The 22,515-nt window shown below is 41.5% G+C and overlaps 1 protein-coding gene across 1 annotated transcript; it reads left to right on the forward strand.

Moving 5' to 3' along the window:
• Positions 1 to 328: 328 nt before the first annotated feature.
• Positions 329 to 12,283, forward strand: lonrf1 (LON peptidase N-terminal domain and ring finger 1). Its single transcript, XM_061079269.1, has 12 exons — positions 329 to 1,100; positions 5,202 to 5,320; positions 6,260 to 6,382; positions 7,381 to 7,569; positions 7,667 to 7,778; positions 8,703 to 8,778; positions 8,930 to 9,044; positions 9,598 to 9,719; positions 9,829 to 9,987; positions 10,646 to 10,808; positions 10,912 to 11,061; positions 11,712 to 12,283. Exons 1-12 carry the CDS (start codon positions 800 to 802, stop codon positions 11,859 to 11,861), a joined length of 1,779 nt encoding a protein of 592 aa, XP_060935252.1. The 5' UTR covers positions 329 to 799; the 3' UTR covers positions 11,862 to 12,283.
• Positions 12,284 to 22,515: the final 10,232 nt, after the last annotated feature.

The following is a 22,515-nucleotide window of genomic DNA, read 5'->3' on the forward strand; positions in this document are numbered from 1 at the left end:
TGTGACTATCTCCACCTCGCCCCCTGTCTGTTCTCCTCTGCAGCTGCTGCTGGGATTCCCTTCCCTGTCTCCATGCAACCGGAAGAGCACATGAACCAGTCGTACGAGGTCACCAACCCACTAACCCAGTGGAGTTTTAATTAAACCAGGTAGAGAGAGAGAGAGAGAGAGAAAAGAGGAGCATCTTTGTCGCAGGGACTTGTGTTATGAAACTCGTCATCATTTGGTTTCACAACAGCGCGGAAAGGCGTGCTCTCGGCCAATGGGACGGCGCGTCCCTGCGTCACGTGGTCTTTTATTTATGTAATGCAATAGTGTTACACAGTAACCCAGCTCAGAGGCTGAGTGTGCTCGTCGGGTTCAGGTCGGACACGGACCCTCGATATAACAAACATCAATGTGCACCTCTTCCTCTCCTGCGGGTCGTGTGTGGAGCCTGGACCGGAGCGGACTTGTGATTCTTCTCGCTCTGCTCCAGCTGCTCTGAGAGGTGCGGGGAGCTGCCTGCTGCTGTGAATGGGGGAGCTGCTGTGTGAAGACACCACGGTAGCCCTGGACACGGATCGTGCCAGTTTCACACGTAAATAACATAACTGAGGTGAGCGAGTGACAGCTGGAGTGGACAGGAGCCGGTGGGGGGGGATCACAGAGGAGGGGGGCCACTCAGCTGCCAGTGGGTTCTTTAAATGGTCCGTGCGCGACCACCGCTGGCACCACTTCTCATAACACCGTCCACATCTCCACGGAGCTCTGTCCATTCCCTTCTTCTGTCCAACACCACCACCTCCAGTCCCTCATCATGGATCTGCTGGAGTGTCCGCTGTGCCTCTTCCTCATGGCCGAGCCGGTGACCGTGTCCTGCGGCCACTCGTTCTGCAGGAGGTGCGCGGTCGGAGGGTTCCTCCCGTCCAAGTGCCCGACGTGCAGAGCCCGGCTGAAACAAAGGGAGGTGAGGGTCACCAAGAACAACGTCCTGCTCATCAGCGTGGCGGGGAAGTGCTGGCCGGACCGGACCCGGAGCACATGCCACATCCAGGAGAAGCTGAGAGCCGGAGCCTTCCCCGAGGCTTTACGCATGGCCAGCGAGGCTCTGGACACGGGTAAGGGACGCAAGAGCCATTCCAGCTGCACACAGATGTTTGTCTCTCAAGTTAACCCCCACTTCCGGTCAAAAGTTTTATAACACCTCAAATGTTGTGTTTTTCAACCTGTCATTTAAATCAAAACTTGAAACGGTGTCAGTGTTTTTGAATTTGACACACATAACAATCTATAACATATTGATAATAAAGAGTCATGGAACACACCCATGATGTTTTTTTTAATGCTGGTTATTAAATATTGCTCATATTGTTTGTCCCATTAGTTCCCATGAATGTGTCACACCTGGCAATTATGCAAAAGCAAACTTCAATATATATTCTAGTATGACAATGTTGTATTTTAACAATACTACAAAATACAATCATGAATGTGTCACACATGTAGTTTGCGGTTCCTTTCCCCTTTTGATAAGTTCATGGGGCAAAAGCACGAAACACGTCAAGAATCAACAAAACACAACCAGAATTCACAAAACACACAGCAAATAAGAAAAACACAATTGCATAAATGAAAACACAACAATAAATCACAAAACACTTTGGCAGTGCATTAGTCATGAGCCGTGTTGATGGCCTCATAACTTTTCCATACCAAGTTCATGGCATTGTGTCTTGTGATTTGTTATTGTCTTTTACTAAGATTGGCCCTTCAGGGCCCCATACAACCTGCTCAGAGGGGTTTCAGTCAGGAGACTCTGCTGCTCTTCACCCTGTGAATCCTATTAATAATAACTTTACTTGTATAGCACTTATCTAACCAAGGTTCCAAAGTGCGTTACACAACAAATCTAAGGCAAAATGAGGATATTAATTATAATAAAAGGTATTTAGTTCAGTTCAAATCATAACATAACATAATAAGGTCAAGATCTTAAATTGATAGAGAGACCCAACAATACCTCTGTTTGATTCGGTTCCTTTCTTGTTTTGATTTATTATATTACAGTACGATCAATTTCTGACCTTCCAGTCTGACTTCCTCTGTTACATTGTCTTATTCTCACCATTCTGACAACAACACACAGCTGCCTACTACTTCCTGCAACACAGCGTTGACCTACTGACGCATAAGAGGGTGTAATAGTAACACACTTTGTTCAAACACTGTCTCCGTGCAGACAGAGGGTTTGTGAGTCATCAACAAACGTTAAGTCACTTGTTGTTAGTTTTGTATTCAAATTAATTTACTTTCATATCTGCAGGAAACTGTATGTTTAACTCATTCCTAAAGGTTCAGTGTGTTGAATTTAGTTGTGAATTTTCATGCTGCAGCTGAACACCCCTCACTTCACTCTCCCCCTTCCAAACACGAGAGAGAACCTTTGGCAGCCTTCTGTTTTCATAAAAAGTCAAAAGATGTTAAGTTCGTCCAGTCTGGACTACTGTTAAAAACATGGCGGCGTGTATATATATATATATATAAAGGGCTCATTCTAGGGTCAAGAAAACAACTTCTCGTAAAATTAAGAATATATACACGAGTGAAAACATATAGGATTATTTTATATTCAGTTTCTGCCAATAGATCCCTTTCACCTAAATCTTACACAATGCACCTTTAACCCCTGACACGTAAATGGACTGTATTTAAATAACACCATTCTAATCTAATAAATCACTCAGAGCACTTAACAGTACAAGTCTCATTCACTCATTCACATTAATACAGCACTTCTACATGGTGCACTTTTTCTATCCCAAACCATTCACACACTATTACAGCCATCAGGGTCAAAGAATGGGGTCCAGGGTCCTGCCCAAGGTCAATTTGGGCATGGTGGCTCGAGGGACAACCTGCTCTACCTCCTGAACATCAGCCACCCAAGGGCCCATTGTACTAGTGACTTTTAAAAAAACTACCAAATAAGTCACTGAGGTTTGAATGGGAGGGGGGGGGGGATCTCGGTCCGACGCATGCTCTGAATCAGCAGGTAACAAGTTCTATGTTCGGTTGGCAGCTTGTCTTGCATTCATGGACTAGATTTATTTACACTTTCTATAAAAGATGCTTATCAGCAGAATCAAAACAAAAATGCCCATCATCATCTTCCTTTTGAGTTCCAATGCACAACACAAAACTGAAACAGCTAGACGGTAAAAAACTATTGATTCTCCCAAATCCAACCCACACACATTCTTTTTTTACCTTGGGCAGTTAACCTTTGTACGACATGAACTGTTCAATTTTCCTAAAAATATAATACATATGGGTGTGTTCTAAAAGTCTTAAGAGTAAGTGTGACTGCTTGTGTAGACAAAATAATGTTTACCTTGGATTGCTTTGCAGTCTAACAAGAAGACGGACTAGTTTGGCGTCCTATTTTTCATTTAGTGCGCACAGTCTGGTCTGCTGCTCAGTGATAGTGACTGGCATTATTGTTCTATTTTACAGAACAATAATGTAATGGAAGGAGATACAGGAAACTCACATTCCTGTTGAATGACCTGAATGTATAACTGGATCAGTCTCCAGATGCTGCCTCCTCCCTGTTAAGTTTTTCTTTTTGTGTTAATCCACTTGAGCAAAACGGCAAGTACGTAAACTTATGTTTCAGAATAATCAATCAATCAATCGGAGTCCTGCAAGTGAGAGATCCTTCTCCCAGGACAGACAGAGGTAGAATAGATGTCACATTTAACAGACCACAATATAAAATAGCACTATTTACAATATTCATGAGCAAAGACAATGCCTAATTTAAATGGAGAGGTCAATCAACGTTAAAAGTAGTTACACAAAAGAAATGGTCAGACAGAGATGAAGGGAACAGCTATGACAGCTGTAATGTTAGTGATATTTCCAGTAAATAGTATTTTTGAGTAGTTGGCAAATTGTATAACTAAGAATGAGAAATGTGCTACAGAAGAAGTTTACCTGCATCGGTTTAATATAACATCTACTTTCATCACATACAGTATAAGATGCAGTAAAAGCAGCTATAACAGCTGTTGTCAGGAAACAATGTTGGACTCAGGTTGAGACAATTTCTGTTTTTTTTTGGATCAGTTTTTGCACATGTCTGCAGTTAAAAAACCCTGCACAGAAGAATTGGATGCAAGGGGAACACTGTGAAATATTTTCATAACTCAGAGCGCTGGATTCCCAAAAACAGCCATGCAATCAGATCTCTTCCGTTGTTATATCTGTGCAATTACTTAGAGTATCTCCTGCAAATTACCTTATATTCTCCATTCAGCAGCGAGAAAGTAAAATAAGGGACAACTTCTGCCCCAGGAGTGTTTACTGCTGCAGTGAATCTACGGACGTACACCACTGCCAATCCAGTTCAATAAATACCGCCGCCTCCCTCTTTCCAGCCCAGTAGTACCTTGTGTAATGATTTGCTTGCACTTTTTTGTCGTTCAGCCATTGGAGGTTTTAGTTTTGGGCTTGGTCATTTTCCTTTTATAATTCCTCTGTATGGTCATTGTCAAGGGCAGAGGGTGTGTTTTTAATTTTAACCTTTACATATGGTAAATAAACATTATTTAACTGGAGCAACAGCCTCAGGCAATTGGGACTGTATGAGTGGTGTAACTGATGAACTAAAACATTTGACATAAACAATAACTTAACTTATTTTAAGTCTGTATGAGTATGGATTATGTCATTAAAAAAAGCCAATTAAAATTGCATTACTGCGCATTTATAATTACAGAGGCTTTTAAGGATTATTTTAATGGGGATCAGACCCATCCTGCTGAGTCATGATCTGTTTAATAAGCACTGTGGCTGTGTTAATAGCAATCTGGTACTTCAGGTTTGTGGCTCCAAGGTAATTTAACGTATTTCGGTCATGTTCTAAATCGTAACCAACCTGTTATGCAGGCTGTTTTATAAGAGTCATTACATGTGTTAAGTTTGTTGGCAGTAACATTTGTAACTACTCGTCTTTAAGCACTATGTCAGTGTCAATAGCTATCTGGTACTTCAGGTCTGTGGCTCAAAAGTAAGTTAATTTATTTAGGTCATGTTCTAAATCGAAACCAACCTGTTATGCGTGTTGTTTTATAAGTGTCATAACATGTGTTAAGTTTGTTGGTAGTAACATTTGCTAGTAACGTTTCCTAACCTCTCTCCTGTGCTTCCACCCTCAGCCCCAGATGACCTGAGCTTGAAGTTGTACAGAGCAGAAGCTCACTGCGGCCTAATGCGTTTCTCTGATGCTCTCACAGACCTCGACTACCTTTGCTGCCTTCGACCTAAATGGACCGAGGTGAGAGACGGGACGGGGTCGGTCAGACGTCTCCTGTCTTTTTTATATCATATTCGTGTCCGTCTGTCCCAGTCTCATGAACTAGACATCAGGAACACCTCTAGGAATTGTCTTTGAATTTGTTACAACTGTTCACTTGGACTCACGGATGAAGTGATTTGAATTTGGAGTTCAAAGAGTCACATGTGATCTCACTCAACAAGTTTTGGGCCATTACTCAAGATTTAATGTGCTGATTCTGTAACTTTCTCAGTGCCCTTTCTTAAATTCCTTAAATTAGAAGTCATAAATGTATAAGTAATATGGCCGAGGTGGATGTAACTGCAACTTGACAGACTAATGGATTACAACCATGAGTCATTATTTGCTGTGTTCACACAGCAGAAAAGAACAAATCCACCGTGAGTCCATGAATAAAACCAAATTCATTGCTGTCTTTTCCCTTCAGTGGATCTCTGTGCAAGTCTGCTGACTTCAACCGCAGAAACACTTAATCATCTGGTTCTGTAACGTGCGTGTAAAAGCACACATGTTACCACAGGAGAAAGGTGCTGCCTTTATTAAGACTTGTTTCACTGTACCTGCAGAACGCTGACCCACTAAACAGGATTTTATCTGCTTTTATTGACGTTATGTCATTCACAAAGTTATGCAAACAGCTACTTATGTCATAATCGCTCTGTGCCAGTAGGTGGCCCGCTGCTAATGCAGTCGTTTCGTTTTATTTCCAGAGATCCGCTACGTCACATTTAAATGTCACATTGCATTTAGGCAGACACATGATGCAAACGACCATCAATGCATTTGTGTAAACTGTTTAATGAGGTTGGTGCTTTTGAATCTTAATGTTCTCTGCAGTGACATGGTTTGAATGTCTATTTCACTTTAGAAGGCAGTGATGTGCTGGTTACACTTTTCTCTCTCTCTCTCTGCGTGCAGGGCTTCTTTCGTAAAGGGAATGTATTGCTGGAGATGGGTCAGCAGACAGAAGCTCTCATCCAGTTCCACCACTGCCTCAAGCTGCAAGCCGACTTTGTTCCTGCCAAGAGTCAGATCAAGAAGGTTTGTGAACATCACCAGAGGGCTGTTTTATTTAATTGATCCATTATTTATCCTTTATTTAATCAGGAAGGTTATTTTTAGATTTATGTCTATTTGTCAGGGAGTCCCAATCAAGATGGGTCAGCAAATTCAATAAAGAAGGTTCATATATAAATACAAGAATGGACGGAGACAAAAAAAAGCATAAGAATACACAGCATCAGATTAAAGCGCAAAACAGACACAGTAACACACCGGGAATCATCAAATTAGGCAAAGACTAGTTGAGGAAAACAAGAAGTACATGCTCAATGCAATGACATTGTTCCTGAGTAGTGATCATAAAAGATTTTCAAACATACCGAGTGAAATAATGATTCCAGAGTAGAATATCTTACAGCTTATTCCGAGCATCTGCATATAAACATTAGTTGGGACCTGAAGGAGAATTTGATAGCTGCTGTAATGAACCAGCAGACCAGATAAGAAACACTCAGTAGCAACAGAATGGTACTCAGTAGAAAGCATACCTCCCCCAATGCCGTACACTTAATTCAAGCTGCACCAAATTGCACACAATCATTCACACATAAAGTTCACACTGATCCTGAGCAGAAATGCAGGCTGATGACAGACTTTCCGTATCATGAATGTGTTATTTTTCACAATAGGTCACATCCTGTTTCATATGATCACAAGCCAACTTTACGCTGCCTGATCGTCTCTTCTGATTGAAGCTTGTTTTCAATATGTGTGGGTGGTGCTTATTATAGCAAGCATTTTTCCTCTTTTGCTTTTGCTTTGCTTATAAATGAATTTGTTTTGATAGTTGTTTATTGTGTGAGTTTATTCCATTGTAGCTCTTCCATCTGAAAAGACAGCAGTAATCTGACATTGACACATGTTTAAATGTATTCTTATTAAATTATAATTATTTTGTATCAACTTTTACTTTCATTTTAGCATTGGTGAAAACAAACACATTCCTTTTTAATACAAATGTTCCATTCAAACGGCAGATCCTGGAGGCGGAGGGCATGGCTGTGCCGGAGGAGGTGCCCTGCATCCTGCAGGCTGTATCTGAGTTCCTGAAAGAGCCCTGCCCTATCACCAGCCTCAGTGGCTCCCAGGGGCCGATGCACCCGGAGGCCCTCAAACATCCACTTGGGGAAGAGGGGGAGGATAAAGGGAGGAGAGAGACACACCAGGTAAGCTGGTTAGGAATGTGTGCATGGTTGGTTTTGAAGGTGTTAGAATGTGAGAATCACCCTCACTAATTAAATCTTTTGTCTTTTGGGCTTCAAGGTGAAACACGACTCGGGTACAGAGTGCTGCCTCAGCCTCTGCCAGGCTGTGTCCTTCCTGCCTGCAGCTGAAGAGGACGAGGAGATGATGAAAGAAGATGAACAAGGCACATGTAGGCAGAAACACTCAATACACATACTTATTATGATTTGACTGACATCTTCATCATCTTTAAACCCATTCAGACCTGGTTTTAACATCTGTTATCATCTGAGTGATCTGTCATTAGGACAGTAGAACCTCGATAATACTGAACGTTTTAATTATTTTTTAACACCAAATCCTGTTCAGCCTCATAATTTAACTCTCATGTGATAAGAGCAGACACTTTTACTTTATAACTGTAGACTAACAGCCGTGGTGAACTGGATATGTGAGCTATTGATAATAAATGACATGGGTACAAACTTTTTTTTGTCGATAAAAAAAAAATGATACAGACAGTGTCGCTGCAGGTTATATTATCAGTATGTGTCTCAACACTATAACTCCAGTAACACTGCTGACCCCGACAACCTGAGGGTGCACGTGAAGGCTCCTGGGCCACATATGAAGGACGTCCTACTCAATGTCCTCTGATCCGCTACAGCTTCAAAATGAATCAAATGCATGTTAACGGTTCTCAGTGTCTATACGTGGATTCATTTGTGGCCAGCATCACTATAGCAACACTGACCAACACATAATGACTGATTCTTTTTTCAAATGGGTAAAATCTTCTCCATAGCAGAGCTAAAAAACTACGTTTATGTGTATTTGTAAATAGAGAAGGGAAGTGAGATCAAATCACAGGAGACATTGTAATACCTGGTGTGAACAGAAGAATGCTGCCCTCTTGTGGTTAGTTCTCTTAGGATGAATGTTAGTACCAGGTCTGAACAGGGCCTTTGCCATTGGCACTATAAAAAGTTCTACTAATGCGCCTAACAAATAAGTTCAATAATCTTTATATATAATCATTGTTTCATTGTGTTCTCCCTCTTCTGAAGACCACAGAGCTTGAGCGTGACTGTGTTTCTCTCTCTGTGTGTTTCAGGTGAAAGTATTCAGCGCAGAGAGAAAACTCTGGGTGTTCTCACGGTGTCAGATTTTGAGTGCCCCCTCTGCATCAGGTCAGTGTCCTGGATTACTCAAATCAATTCTGTATCACTGTCTTCTGCAGAGTCATGGATCAGACTGAATCTCCTCTCTCTGGTTAATGTCTACTACTACTCGCACAATAATCACCACCTCCACTGTACTAAACATTCCTCCTCTCCGCAGGCTGTTCTATGAGCCGGTCACGACCCCCTGTGGTCACACCTTTTGTAAAAACTGCATAGAGCGGAGTCTGGACCACAACCTCCGCTGTCCCCTCTGCAAACAGCCACTGGAAGAGGTGACCACTGACAGCACAGACACTGGCAGCCATACATCTGCTTTCAACACGAGAGCAGAAGACCCTGTTTTTAGCTCCACTGATTTCCACATTTGATTTGAAGCTGATTCATTATTAAAGACTTTTTACTTCGCTCCACATTGTGGTCTTCAGATAACAAAGTTAGCTCTGCATGGCGAGACAAATCACACTCCTTTTGTTTTTTGCTGACAGCTTTGTAAAAAGGATTTTCTACTATTCATAACCGATTTTTCATTAATGTCTCATCTGCTAACTAAATTCACATCAAGTTACAGAACAAGATAACTTCCCTGGTTCCTCATTGCTTGTTATAAACGATAACATTTATTGTTTAAAATGTTGCTGTAGTTTGAATGCTTTTATCTCCATGGACCGGCAGCAGGACTACATTTTAATACAATACGATTAATACAAACACTAAAACAAAAAGTTTAAGCTACAAATTTTAATCTCTGTTTTGTTTTGTTCCTGTTTGAAAACAATGAGTATTTATACTATTGCTGATAACCTGCTGTCACATTTCTCTTCCCAGTATTTAAAAAACAGGAAGTACAACCCCACGCTTCTGCTTCAGGACATCATGAACTATCGTTTCCCATCACAGTTGGCTGAGAGGAAGCAGGTGCACGATACAGAGATGGCTGAACTGTCCAAGTAGGCACCTCTCTCTTGAACATACAATAAAATATCATTTAGATTTAGGATTTATTGTAGCCCCTCTGTGGACTGTCCCCCTGATTTCTCCTCCGCATTGTCTTTGCAGTCTAAATAAGGACATCCCTATATTTGTCTGCACGGTGGCGTACCCTGGAGTCCCCTGCCCCCTGCACATCTTCGAGCCTCGGTACCGGCTGATGATGCGCCGCTGCATGGAGACAGGCACCAAGAAATTTGGCATGTGCAGCTATGAGCATGGCAAAGGGTATGAAGCACACAAAAAATACGCCCTTCATAGTTCTGTCCCTCACTCGGTGTAGGTACATATTTTAGATTATCCAGAGCAAGCAACATATTCAAAAATGGCACTAGAGCAGGACGCAATGTGGGCAAAGCTGAAAGCCTTCATACGACATGTGAGGGTGGAAAATAGCAGCATGGTTACAAATCTTCCCTGGTTTTAATTTCTTAGATTATTTCAATCTAAATCAGAGTAAAACATCCAAATGAGATGCAATATAATGTTGTATTTTAAATATTTAATTCCTATATGTCATTATATTGTGTCAATAGTCATGCGTCCATACGGCCTTTTTTAGCAATGTTAAAGAAAATAAAAAACAAAATGCTGGATCCAACCCCTGTTACAGGTTTAGACCAAAATTGAATAAGTACTTTCCTGACCCAAACCACATCCTTCCACCAAGTTTTGTGGTAAACTGGTCATTTTCTTTTGCATAATCTTGCTTCCAAACATACCAACCAACAAACAGACAGGGGTGAAAACAACAACAGAATATATTTGTAGCTACACATGAACCAGATTTTGTTGAACTTTCTGTGTAACTTATGTGGCAAATATGGCATTATCATTTTCTTTTGTACAAGCATGAGATTTCTGGTTTTTATCTATCGCACCATAGGTTTGCTGACTACGGCTGTATTCTGGAGATCCACAGTCTGGAGCTGCTGCCTGATGGACGGTCCTTCGTGGACACTGTGGGTGGCAGCAGGTTCAGGGTGGTTAAGAGAGCTCAGAGAGATGGCTACCACACTGCTGACATAGAGTACCTGGAAGACCTCAAGGTCAGCACCGTGAAATCACATACTTTACTATACCATAAAATGTTACTGCTAGACAACACAACCCTTCTCATCTCCCCTGTCTGCCCCCCCCTCTCTCTCTCAGGTGGATGACAGTGAGTTAGAGATTTTGCAGCGTCTCCATGACAGTGTGTACCAGCAGGCTCAGGAATGGTACACGCGCATGGGCAGCCGCATTCGCGAGCAGATCAACAGACAGTACGGCACCATGCCAGAAAAAGAGGAAGACATTCAGGTTGGGGCCTTTACATATTTGTGGCAGCAGTCGCATCCTTTATCCTCTTAAACATTTCATTTCCACGATAGTGTAAAGAGCCCAAGTGAGAATATATAGCAGGAAAATGTCCGAAGTGCATGAGTGATGTTGCTGACAGGCGATAGAGGCAAAACAGAAAAATACAAAAAGAATATCAGACACTGTGCTTTTCGTGTTCTGCCTCCTGCTGCATTTTCTATTACAAGGTCTCAACACTCATCAAACAAAAGTAGCTGAATGGTTTAGTTCATTTAGTAGAATTCATGTCAACCAAACATCACTGGAAACCAAACTCATGCTCCTGATAGTCACTGATTTATTTATTTTTGTATGAATGAAAATGAATTTGCAGAGAATTTTAACTTTTTTTAATTGGTCAAACTGCATCGAGCGCTACATTATGGTCACATTACACAATATCAATTAAAATTGAGTTCACTGAGATAGGATCTATGAAAATGATAAAGTAGTTGGAAGTTGTGGAGGAAAATGTTTTTGAGATAAACAGTTAAAACTGAGAGTGATTTCATGTAAAAGGGCTTATTGGCTTGAATAGTACGCCATGTTTTTTCCAGATAATCAACGTTCTTTGTTTCTGCTCTAATCCTTTATTTTTGTATCTCTTGCAGTCCTCAACCAATGGTCCAGCCTGGTGCTGGTGGCTGCTGTCCGTCATGCAGCTGGACCCAGCCTATCAGACCACTGTCCTGTCCCTGACCTCGCTCAAAGACCGCCTGGGACACATCCGCCTCGTTCTCGAGTACTTCTCTCAGAGCTAGACTCCGCAGCACAGCGTTTTACATGCACACGGATAAATGGAGTGAAACCATTGAATGCACTCACACCACTGAGTTTTGGGACTTTTCATTTTTTTTAAAACTACTCTGAATCATTGAGGGACTGTTATAAAATCACAGCTCAAGGCCAAATCACCTTGTCAAAAGGTGAAAGGGTTGTTGTCTTACAAAACAGAGCAGCTGTGCGGGGGTTGAATTTTTTCTGTTTGAATTTGCATATGTTTTCTTTCTTACACCATCTTCTTCCCTGGGAATTCAAGTTTTTAGAGTTGTGTCTGAACGCACACTGTACTTAATTGCGGGGTTGACCAAAGATGCTTCTCCTCAAAAAGTGGTTAATTATTATAACATTAATATTTGTGAATAAAGTAAGTCATTTTCTAAATAATATTATGGAACGTCAACACTAGGTGTCACTGTTTTCTCACCAGTTATTACAAACATTGAGAACATGCAACAGAATCACCTGAGCTAGTACAGTAGAGTGACTCAATTCCGTTTAAACTCTTTGCATAAGTATAGCTGAGTTTGAAGTGAGAATAAACATTACTAGCACAACACAATTAGTTCAGACTTTTTTAGGACTATGCACATCAGAGGATTAAAGGTCATGCATTGCATGTGCTTATTTGGAGTGATTATCATTTGCTGGAGGGCTTTATTTGTAACACTTGCTTCTTAGTTGCAACTATTGGCCTTTGCAGCAATTGACTGTGACTCATTTTATGCCATTTAGTAATCCCAAAACATCCCTATTTCCTATTAGTAAGTATCGCAATAATAATTTGAAGTGTCACTTGGAATAGCAGCAGCTAGAGGAGATTTTTTTACATGAATAACACTGCTGTTGTCGTAATTTTCTGGTGAAAAAATTGAGGAGATTGATTTGGTCGATTCAGGCGTACCAGCTTTGTTTTATACGTATGAGCCAGTTTGATTATGTGTGTGGATTTGTCTGGTGTGGATGCAGCACTTTATGTTGGAGTTACTTTTGTCAGTCGACGTGATATTGTGTGAGCACCGATGACAGCTGCCTTGAAATGCAGAGACGCAGCGTGTAACACCTCCTGTGCAGGGACAGGTGTAGAGGCCGAGGCTGAGTCCCCCTCCGGCCCCTCACTCTGTCTCTTTGTGTGTGTTTGGCCCTTCTAACAACGCACCATGGTGCCTCCGAGTGCCTGGGCCACACGACCTGGATTCCTGCAAGTATTCGTCACAACATTATAAGGACATGCTTGATTTTTTGTCATCTTCATATTTTGAGTGCTACATTCCATGGAATGTTAAATCTGCAATGTTACGTGGATTTATTTCACAATCACTAACAAATACGGGCTTAACTGGGTGAAGCAAAAGAGTTGATGTGGTTTATTTTGTACTTTGATACATTTTCCTTTGTAATGTGTTTAAGATTTAATGTTTAACTTTCTGTAAGTGCACGGACACTGACACCGATTTCACCATCAATGTGTGCATGCGTGGCTTCACGTGGACACCTGCAATGTTTCCCCTCCGATCTGTTGTGTCCGTGTGGAAACAACTTGACAAGGGAAGCAGCAGTGCATGCACTCGTCCGCAGGAACGATAAAAGCTTTACAGTCAAAACAACTACAAATTGAACTGAGGCCTTATAAGGACTGTTTGCGGAAGAAGTCTGTGTTTGTCTTCATCACAGCCTGAATTTAGGCTTTGGCCCTCATGCCTTTTGTTTGGTGGATAGTGAATGACCGTGTTTTTGTTGCCAACATATCACTTTTAAACAGAATCAGACCTAGTGCACCAATCACGCTTACACGGTAAGATTCTGCCTAATGTTGTGTATAAATGTTGTAGCTTAGAATACAAGAGGACAAATGGACGGACTGATGGGACAATGGGGCAGCAATGACTATCTGAATAACTACGACCTGGGAACTAACATTTAACTTGAGGAGAACAAACACTGTTTTTTACTATTTCTTAACATGGGATTGTTGGACGTCAAAGTTTTTGAAGCCATCTGGGAATAAGATCAGAGCCTCAAGACTTTAATGTGCCAGTCACCACAACATTCTCCACAGCTGCTGATTTCACTGAAAACAAAAGCATGCACCGTAAAGCTCCATTTCCTGCAACCCGAAACCATTAAAGCTCACTCGAATCAAAAAGGGATGAATTTTTGAATGTCCAGCCTCGTGAGCCCTTGTGGTGAACACATGACATGACGGCAATACATGAGTCCACGGCCACTCAGGGGAACTTCACCCTCAGAGAAAATCGTATTTTTGCAAAGTGACATTAATTTGTGTTCTGATGCTCAGACCTAGTTTCTCACATGTTTTTTGTCATGAATATTTCTTTGTAATACTTCAATTACACCACCTGTCATTGAATAAAAAATTACTGTTTATTGATCACAGCAATTTGTCTATAGTGATTTACTTTGTTTACACTGTCTAAAGCAGAACTCAATCTCTGCTACATACAGTATATGTATTTCACTCCCATATTTTTGAGGCAAACTTGCTTGATATAATTTACTAGCTTCAACTTTGCTGTTGCTAATGCAGCGCGGTCACGATTCTTCCTCTCATTTAGACCCACAGCTTTTGGCCCTTCCTAAACTGGGCAGGCGTCCACATGTGGCATAATTATCCATCAGAAAATGTCCTCTTACACAGTTAAAATGCTTTGCACTGAATCCACATTGTCTGTAATGGAGAACAAGCAGCATAATGAGTGACCCGTTGTTGGCAGCGATTCCCCTGCGAGGACAAGTCTTACACTTGTGTTGTACTTCAGAGAGACTGTGAAAAGCAACATAGCTGATGTGTTCCTGCTATGTGATGCAGCTTTGCAGGAAATGTTGGCTGATGTGGTCTGATGGTCTGTGTGCAAACTGCAGTCAGGGCTGTTGTTCTCAGCACAAATACCTCAGTACATGAAAAACTAAAACAAGCAGCTTTCAACAAGCACTATCCTGATCTGAATATTGTTTAATAGCTTCTTAAACGTTACAATACACATAGCAAATTTTATAGCAAATCCTGCATAATCTTTATTTAATGTTTGTTGTTTTTTTTTGTCTGAGTGATTATAAACATTATACCACCAATGTTTTGGTGGTTACAGTGACATTACGATCCAAATGGAGGTGCTGAGAAATGGTGCAATTCTCAGCGTGACAAGAAATTGGTAGAGAGGAGTGGTGGTGGGAGTGAAACTGCCTCACATACTTATAGATAGACACTTTGGTACGGAAACAGTTATAATTACGGAGAGAAGTGTGAAGTGCTGCAGCTGCAGAGGGCTGAAAGAAGCCTCTGGTTTCCTCTCTGGTGGATAGAAATTCAAATTAGAATAGCTAGAATGGGTATTCCCAGTGAATTTATAATTGAATGATATTTTTAGGCTTACTTCCAACCCTCTCAGTGTGTAGTCGTGAACAAATTGCAGATGTTACTGTATTAAAGTTCACTGTTTAAATTATGTTCTTCTTTTATCCAGCCAATTTATAATTTGGGAGGAAGCCCCTGCAAAGAGCGATCCTCACAGCAAGGAACAAATGTAAACACATCCTTCTATATACAAAAACAGGTCTGCAGTTTTCCACCAGGGGGCACTCTGTAGCTGTGGAAGGAAGTACCAGTATAATAAAAATGGAATAACACTTTATAAACAAGGCAAAATCTTGTATGAATATGGCTCATAAGGAAAAGAAAATGGCTTTTCAAAAAATGCATGTTCACGGTTATCATTTCAGTGTCACAGATTGGGTCAAAAGAAAAGTGAGGTTCTGTGTGGGAGGGAGAACCAATGGTATCAAATAAGCTGGGAGAAGGTGGTTATTTCCCATGAAGCTTCAAGAGAACGAAATATCAGTGAAAGAAAAAAGAGGATGTGTTGTAGTGCGTGAGCGACACTCCACGAACAGGAAGCAAAAAAACTGAGACATCAGCGTAGCAGAAGTAAGACACGTTTCACGACTGTGTCCTCTGCATAGGGAGCAGGCAGATGAAAAGAGGTTTCACTGGCTTCAGCTAGGTTCTGTAATGCAGCTCAGCATCTACATCAAAGCCCATTACAGTTGAAGAATGCTGCAGCTTTTCTGTGCTAAATTGATCCATCAGCTTGCACTGACTCCCTGCTTGTGTATGACTGAGTAAGGTTGACAGGCGTTTTGTAGGAGTTATCACAAAGAGGGGGACCGGCTGTGGTTCTGTGTGTGCGTCCGTGTGTCTGTGTGTATGTATCTGTGTGTGTGTGTAAGTTCTGGCATGACTACTGTGAAAAAAATTCCTCACAAGGACAGATATGTGACGAGAGTCCGTCACTGAGAGGATGTTTGGACTAGTTAGGAGTCAGCGTCGAGGATTTAATTCTGAATTAATGTCAGGTTAGGGTCAAAGTGCCAAAAGGATGGTTTCAGTATGAGCCCTGAAAAGCATATTACACATGCGAGTGAGTATGTGTGTATGAGGGAAGCTTTAATAATCTTCTTCCATAATTATAAAGCATCTCGCTGGGGTCCCCCTTAAAATAGACCAGCCTGCTTCGTGCAATATAGAACGACAGCAAGAGAGTCACAAAGAATATCAAAGGATGAACGCAGCACTGTTGTCATCGGAATTAAACTCAGCCTACAAAACCTCAATATCATGGGTAAGATTGTCAATTAGATAATTGTAAAACTTATGTCTTAAAGTGTAAAAGCCTGAAAGACAACACTGAGGGAGCTAATTCCCTCAATACAAACCAACAACAAGAGAGTCACGAGAATCAAAGGAGGAACACAGCAGCTCTGTTGTCATGGTAACTGTAAAACCTCATCAAGAGCAAGATTATCAATTAGGAAATGAACATTTTTCATGTCTCAGAAGTGAAAAGGTAAAAAAAAAAAAAAAAAAAAAAAAAATAGAACAACAGCAAGTCACAGAGAGCATCAGAGGATGAATGCAGCTCTGTTGTCATAGGAACGAAATCCTGCAATATCAAGAGCAAGATAATCAATAAGGAAATTGTAAAACGTTTGTCTTTGAAGTGAAAAAGCCTGAAAGACAATCCACTGCAAATTCTCACAACATTGAATAACAGCAGAAGAGTCACAGAGACAATCGGAGGATGAAGACAACTGTGCTGTCATAGGAACTTAATCCAGCCCGCACAAAAACAAAAATAAATCAAGAGCGAATTAATCAATTAGGACATTGTCAAACTTTTGTCTTTGAAGTGCAAAAGCCTGAAAGACAAGACGCAGGGAGATAACTCCCACTACTCGAAGTGCGGTGAATTGGAGCAGAGTGGAGGGAAGAGAAGATAGTGAGCTCAAGTTTCCAAACGCTTGTGTGTGTGTTTTCTGCAGTGCTCAATGCCTCTTCGGAGGAGGATTACAGTTTCCCTGAGTGTATGTGTCAGTAAGTGTGGCGTGTGTGTTCTTCTTTGGGTGTGAGGCTGACAAACCGTAGCTCTTTTCTGTCTTTGTATAATCCCCTCGAGTGTCAACATGATGATAAAGCCATGAGTACGCTCTTGTGTGGCAGTGCCTCTGAGAGCCACGGTAAACATATCGGCCACCTGCCTCTGTCGGCACCCTGGGACGTCTCATAAATACCTCGATATACAATAACACAAGAGATCAGAGGAAAACCTAAAAAACAAAGACTCTCGACCCAGAAAGCAGCATTGTGTTGCAGGATTAGGAAACAAAACTCTTCCCTTTCTTTTTTTCTCAAAGATCTTACTTTTCCTCTCCAAGACTGATTCCCGGCCTGGCTGATTCAGGCCCTAGTTTTGTGAGGTGAACAAATCTGACCTTTCATGTTGCATGATTGTCCAAATATAAGGAAGGATCAGCTCGTTTGTCCCCACTTCAAAGTCACAATCTGAGGCAGAGTTGGCACAGATTGAGTGGGCTACAGGGGGAAAAAGTAAACCGGGCTTCCCATTTATATTCTGGTAATTCCTCGTGGAAGAAAAAAAAACAGCAACAACGAATGAAGCAGATCAGGATCGCCTGCTGGGAGATGAAGGACAGAAAAAAACAGGAAGCGGCGGAGGTAGGAGGGGGTGGGCGCTGCGGGAGACATGATATAATGCAACTGGCTCACTGATTCATAGAGTTACCGCCTGCTGGGACACACACCTGGCTGAGTTTCAGAAAGTCCTCATGATTGTATAAAATGAGGTGGATATATTTTTAGACTTGAAGGACAGGGAGATCTAAATGTTATCATGGCAGGACTTTCCCAAAGACAGTTTGTAATAGCAACGCCTATGTGTGTGTTTGTGTTTGTTCGTTCTTGATTCTTCAGCTGTTTACTGTGTTGTGTGAACAACAGATGTTTGAAGATGCGTTTCCATATGTGTCCAATTATACCCATGCTTTGAGTTAAATTTAAATCAGTTGGTTTGTAAAGACAAAATTGCAACATTTTTGCAATCAAACGATGGCGCCACATGTGGCTTCACCCACAGTGGGCAAGAAAGATAAAATGTAGCACCACCTGTTTTGTGTCACTAGAAACCTGTCAACAAAATCTAACTGATTAATTTCTACAATTTTACTATCTATCACTTCATTTACTACAATCTGCTTGTCAAACCCATAGTCAATTAACGGTACATGGACGCATGTCCTCTTCCTCCTGTCGTACAAAAATGAAAACAAAATATCATGAATACGGGTGCCATCATATTGGGCTTTCGAAGATTTCGGAGCCAGTCTGCTTGGTAATGATCACAGTATCGAGGCGCCGCAGATGCACACGCTCAACCAATTGCAAGTCAGTCTCAGCTGTCAATCATGATATCTGTGAAGATTCATAGTCATTCAGGTCATGGTATCTTCAGAGGTTGTAGTGCACTTAGGCAATTGTACTTGATATGTCTCTTGAAAATTAGACGAGTAACTTCAGTAGCATATGAAAAATTTTATAATTTCTGAATGTCCATCAAGATGTTTTTCCCTGTTTGTATAGCATCAAATGACTTATTAAAACCAATCTTATCAGACAAATTAACACTTGAGCATACTGTGATGAGAACAATTTTAATTGATAGAGACCATCTTTGAAAAAAAATATTTCATGTTGACTTTTCAAATGTTTGGTTTTGTCCCATCCGTTAACATGGAGCAGTTGGGGTTTACGACCTATTGTGTATCATACTGATCAGAGGCAAATGACTCAAATGCAGACATGAAGCACGATGAGGCTCAAAATCAAGGTCTGTCATTAAATAGTACACAAGTCAGTCCAAAACATTGGAGAGGTAACAGAAACATCAGACTAAGAGATTGTACACAGAGAATGCTGAAATAAAGCCAAACTCAAAAAGTGTAAATATGAACTGGCGATGACAAAAAATAAACTCTAGACTTAATACTAAAAGAGGAGGAGAGACACCGAGACACAGGTGTGACACCTCTTAGTGCAGGTGTGGGGCATCAGGAGAGCAGGACATACTGGAGGATCAGGAAGTGAAGTGACCTGAAATGAGACCAGATGTGATTTTCAAACTAAAGCAGGAAACAAGACAATGTATAGCTAAATATTACTTAGCTAAAGCGAGGATGTGACATAGTACTACAGCCAGCCAGCAGGGGGGATGGAAATGATTTGGCTTCACTTTTTGGGAGATGTCGTGTTGTCCACCTTTATAAACAGTCTGTGGTCAAACTTACTACGAGACAATATGTCAGATTATATTGTACGTATGAATTATGTATGTAAAATGATGCACAGGACCAATTCCCACTAAGTGTACAATAGCTACAGAACTTGCTATTAGCTATAAAAAGATTAGTTGGAAGTATTTCGCTGTGTTCCTGTTGTAGCAGACTGTTGCTTTCAGAAATGAAAAAATCTGTAAAAACCTTTTGGTAATGAGCTATAGAACATGGGGAAAGGGGAAAACGAGGCTGAGGGGTTAAACCCACAAATCACATGTCAGACTGACTCCCTTTACTTAGTAAAAGCATTTCAATTCTTTGGTTGGACGAGTAACATGAGCCTTTGACACCTGTGATGTAACAAGGCAGAGAAAATGTCAAACCAGACTGTCAAAGTCCAGCACATTGTAGAAAAGTATTTCTGGTTAAAGAAAGGGAAGGTGGGAGGCTGGGAGAGTAAAGTTTGGGAGAGGTTACCTATGAATCATCTGTATTATGAAGAACTGTGCAACAGTTCATAATGTATTAACAATCATTTCCAAGACCAGGCAAGGATGTGAGTGTGAAAAAGATGATGAAAGAAGAAAATAAGTATAGCGGAAAAATGAGATCATGCAGAGGAAGCAGAGGAATCCAGGGAGGAAAATGAGATAGGAGGACGGACAGATTCAGGGGTCAGCTCCGTTTGATAAATATGCTCATTTCAGTAAATACAGTCATATCAGTCTATTCCATCTCATCACCTGGTGGCCATAATTTCCCCAGATGCGTCTTACCTCAGGTGAGTTTTTACATTTGAGCTTGGTGCTGAGCAAAGGTGTGTCTGGAAGATAAGGAGAAGTGTGAACAGAAACAGCAGGAGCCACGGCTGTGGATGAAATGATATTTACTGTAAAGCCTTTGAGTCTCACCATTACAGTAAGTCCATGAACAAAGGAACAATGTGCAGCAGAGGGGGGGAACGGAGCAGCTCATTGTGACGTGGATGAAAAGAAAACCAAGTCAAGTGTTTTCCTCAAACATCAACACAGCGCAGTGACTAACTGCTTTGAACCGACTCATCTCATCGCTGAACACAGGAACTTTCTTCACTTCTAATGTTTGGTTGTCATGGATGCAAGGCGGTTGGCCTTGGTTACCAGTACATTTATAATCTGCTCAGTGGGCATTTCTTAATCAGATCACTGCTGGATGCAGACATCCTGTGTATCCAGGGACAATATTTAAGTTTGTATATTTGCAAATAAATTAATAAAACCTTAATAATAAATAGTTCTTATTAGTATTTCAACTGGCTGAAAATTATGCAAGTTGATGCCAAAACTGGTTCATTAACGTCAAGATTTTTTTACAGTTTGATAAGACTTTATAGTTCATGCGGTCATTTCTAATAAATGGGATGAAATCCAGCCTGATGCTGAGTGACAGTGGCCTGGATCGCTGGATGACTCACAGCCACCTCTGTCTCAGTTTGAGCTGTGTGGTCCCACTCAAAACACAGCAGGCGCATAGCTAGAAATATACAGTGCTCAATTAGGTGTACACGTCCTGACACGTGACCACGGGGCTCTCAGTGTGAATATTCATTATGTGTGTGTGTGTGTCGAGTTTTATCATGTGGCTTCATAGTCGCCCACAAAAACACATGGAACTTGCAGCAACAGGAACGATAGAAGAGGAGGAAGCTCTGTCGTTCTTTCTCCGTGTCTTTGTGGTTGTAATCTCAAGGTGTGTGCCCGAGTGCATATGTCTGAATGGTCATATACCACAGAGTGCCTTGCATCTTTTTTGCTGAAGGGAACACTTAAAGAGACGTATGACAACAGAGATGCAATTTTGCTCTAAAGCTACGGAAAAACCCATAGAAAAGATGACACTTCCAAGCATATAAGTAGCCATGTCTGTCATTATTTTACATGAGTGGGAGCATGCAGACACACACACCCACATGCTCCCACACTCACTCGTACACAAAAGCATGTGCTGGAGATTTGTGAGTGCAGTGTGCGTGTCTCCTGTGGGGGATTTGCAGAACATAGCAGTGAACATAGTGCAGGATTTCTGTCATCATTGAGCACATGGGGAGAGGAGTCTGCCTCGACAGCAGCATTGACAGATTGCATGAATAATTTAGGAACAAAGTGAGAGGCCTCATAGACCTCTGAATCACTACCAATGACAGCTGCCTGCTTTGACTTCGTCTCCTCTCTCATCTTTTTTAATGCATATTATTTCCATAAATTCCTTTTCTTACATCTCTAAGCTGTGTCCGGATGCAAAGGGGCACGGTGCTGAATCCGTCACAGCTCAGACACAACTTTAAAACATTTTTTTTTTCTTGTGTTTTTGCTTCCACCTTCAAGCGAGCCGTCGCCGGCCCCGCCTCCTCAGCTGCAAACCTCCAGCTAGACACCAGCCATCTCCGGCCTCACCCTCCAGCCAGCTTTTCTTTCATTAAACCACTGTAAACTTGCTGACCTTGCCTGGGTGTGCCTTTGGGTCCAACAAAAATACAAAACAAACTGTCCCAGGTTCTCTGACATGTGAACAAAGGCAATGGGCTGGAGGCAGAATGGCAACAGGAGAGATGGCCTTGAGACTCCTCACATATTTTCTTGGAGCAGTGAAACCACAAGTGTTTTTGCCACCTGTCTGAATTTATAGGGAGGAGGTATAGACGAGCTGGACCCGACATAAATAACTTTACAATGTGTGATACATGGGACATTCCTAAATGATCTCCAATGATCCACGGTGATTTATATCGTGAGCATTCTGTAACGGCTGGCAGAGGGTCTGTATTGATTTGCAATTTCCAGTCAGATGTAATTGAGCGATGGAGATGAGTGGACTTGTTGATTTCAGAGGTAAGAGGAGAGCTGGAGGAGAGAAGGGAGGAAATGGAAATAAAAGCTGCTGGGAAATGTTTACAAACTGGTTTGCTGCACTGCAGAGGTCCAGCAGCAGTGAAAAACAAGCTTCAGTGAC

Source organism: Limanda limanda, chromosome 10 (genome assembly GCF_963576545.1).
Source record: "Limanda limanda chromosome 10, fLimLim1.1, whole genome shotgun sequence".
Classification (NCBI taxonomy): domain Eukaryota; kingdom Metazoa; phylum Chordata; class Actinopteri; order Pleuronectiformes; family Pleuronectidae; genus Limanda; species Limanda limanda.